Source organism: Humulus lupulus, chromosome 1 (assembly GCF_963169125.1).
Source record: "Humulus lupulus chromosome 1, drHumLupu1.1, whole genome shotgun sequence".
Taxonomy (NCBI): domain Eukaryota; kingdom Viridiplantae; phylum Streptophyta; class Magnoliopsida; order Rosales; family Cannabaceae; genus Humulus; species Humulus lupulus.
This window is the reverse complement of record NC_084793.1, coordinates 126,373,504-126,375,232: the sequence shown is the minus strand read 5'-3', so window position 1 is coordinate 126,375,232 and position 1,729 is coordinate 126,373,504. Positions and strand designations below refer to the sequence as shown.

Genomic DNA, 1,729 nt, shown 5'->3' with positions numbered 1-1,729 from the left:
CTTTGGTTCCACTTGTTTTGTTCTCCGTCCTCATGTTGAACATAGTAAGCTTACTTCTCGTTCCGCTCTTTGTGTATTTCTTGGTTATGGTGAAGGTCAAAAAGGATATCGATGTTATGATCCTGTTAGTCAAAAACTGTATGTTTCTCGCCATGTTGTGTTTCTTGAGCATATACATTTCTACTCTATTCCATCGGACACCCCCAATCTACACAAATATGATCTCACACGTATTGATCCATTTGATTCTTGTAATGTTGATACTCTTAACTCTGCAGATGCTTCTGAGATTGTGGATCCTGCTCCTCCTCCTCATTCTCCTCCTTGTTACCCTCAAAGAATTCGTAAGTCCACACAGTTACCTGATTTTTTCTACTCCACTTATTCTGATTTTTTCTCTTCTTTTTTGACTTCTATTCACCAACTATCTAAGCCTTCTTCCTATAAAGAGGCTATTCTTGACCCTCTTTGGCAGCAGGCAATGGCTGAAGAACTCTCTGTGTTGTACAAGACAGGTACTTGGGGATATTGTTCCTCTTCCTGTAGGGAAGCATGCTATTGGTTCCCGTTGGGTTTACAAGATCAAGACTAAGTCTGATGGGTCAGTAGAGCAGTACAAAGCTCGTTTGGTTGCTAAAGGCTTTGCTCAGGAGTATGGGATGGATTATGAGGAAACTTTCGCTCCAGTTTCCAAACATACCACTATTCGTACTCTCATTGCTGTTGCGTCTGCTTGACAGTGGTCCATTTCTCAAATGGACGTTAAAAACGCCTTCTTGAATGGGACTCTTCAAGAAGAAGTTTACATGGTTCCTCCACCAGGTGTTCCTCATAATTCAGGAGAAGTTTGCAGATTGAAGAAGGCTCTTTATGGGCTTAAACAAGCTCCCTAAGCCTGGTTTGAAAAATTCTCCATCGTGATTACTTCTCTCGGCTTCCATCCCAGTGCACATGATTCAGCTCTCTTTGTTAGGTGTACTTCTTCTGGCCACACTTTACTCTCTTTATATGTTGATGATATGATTATCACCGGTGATGATGCGAATGGGATAGTGGAGTTGAAAACGCACTTGACTCATGAATTTGAGATGAAATATTTGGGTTCCCTACGATACTTTTTAGGGATAGAAGTAGCTTACTCTCCTCGTGGCTATCTTCTTTCTCAATCTAAGTACAATGCTGACATTCTCGATCAGGCTCGTCTGTCTGATGCTCGCACTGTTGATACCCCTCTTGAGCTTAATGCCAGGTATTCTTCATCTGATGGTGTTTCCTTTTCAGATCCCTCTCTATATCGCACTGTGGTTGGTAGCTTAGTGTACCTTACTATCACCAAGCCAGACATCGCTTATACAGTTCACATTGTCAGTCAGATTGTTGCATCTCCCACTACCATTCATTGGGCAGCTGTGCTTTGAATTCTTCGATATCTTCGGGGAACTCAATTTCAGAGTCTGTTTTTTCCATCTACGTTTACTTTAGAGTTACATGCCTACTCAGATGCAGATTGGGGTGGTGATTGTACTGATCGCAAATCTACCACTGGTTTTTGTATATTTTTGGGAGATTCTCTTATTTCTTGGAAGAGTAAGAAATAGACTATTGTCTCTCGATCGTCTACAGAAGCAGAATATCGTGCCATGGCCTCCACTACCGCTGAAATTTTTTGGTTGCGTTGGTTACTTGCCAATATGGGTGTTATTCTCTCAGATCCCACTCCGATGCATTG

At 41.8% G+C, this 1,729-nt stretch overlaps 1 protein-coding gene across 1 annotated transcript; it reads left to right on the top strand.

Annotated features, from left to right (window-relative positions):
* The first annotated feature begins 1,019 nt into the window (after positions 1 to 1,019).
* On the top strand, positions 1,020 to 1,418 carry LOC133821479 (uncharacterized mitochondrial protein AtMg00810-like). The gene has a single exon (XM_062253752.1). It carries the CDS (start codon positions 1,020 to 1,022, stop codon positions 1,416 to 1,418), a length of 399 nt encoding a protein of 132 aa, XP_062109736.1.
* Positions 1,419 to 1,729: the final 311 nt, after the last annotated feature.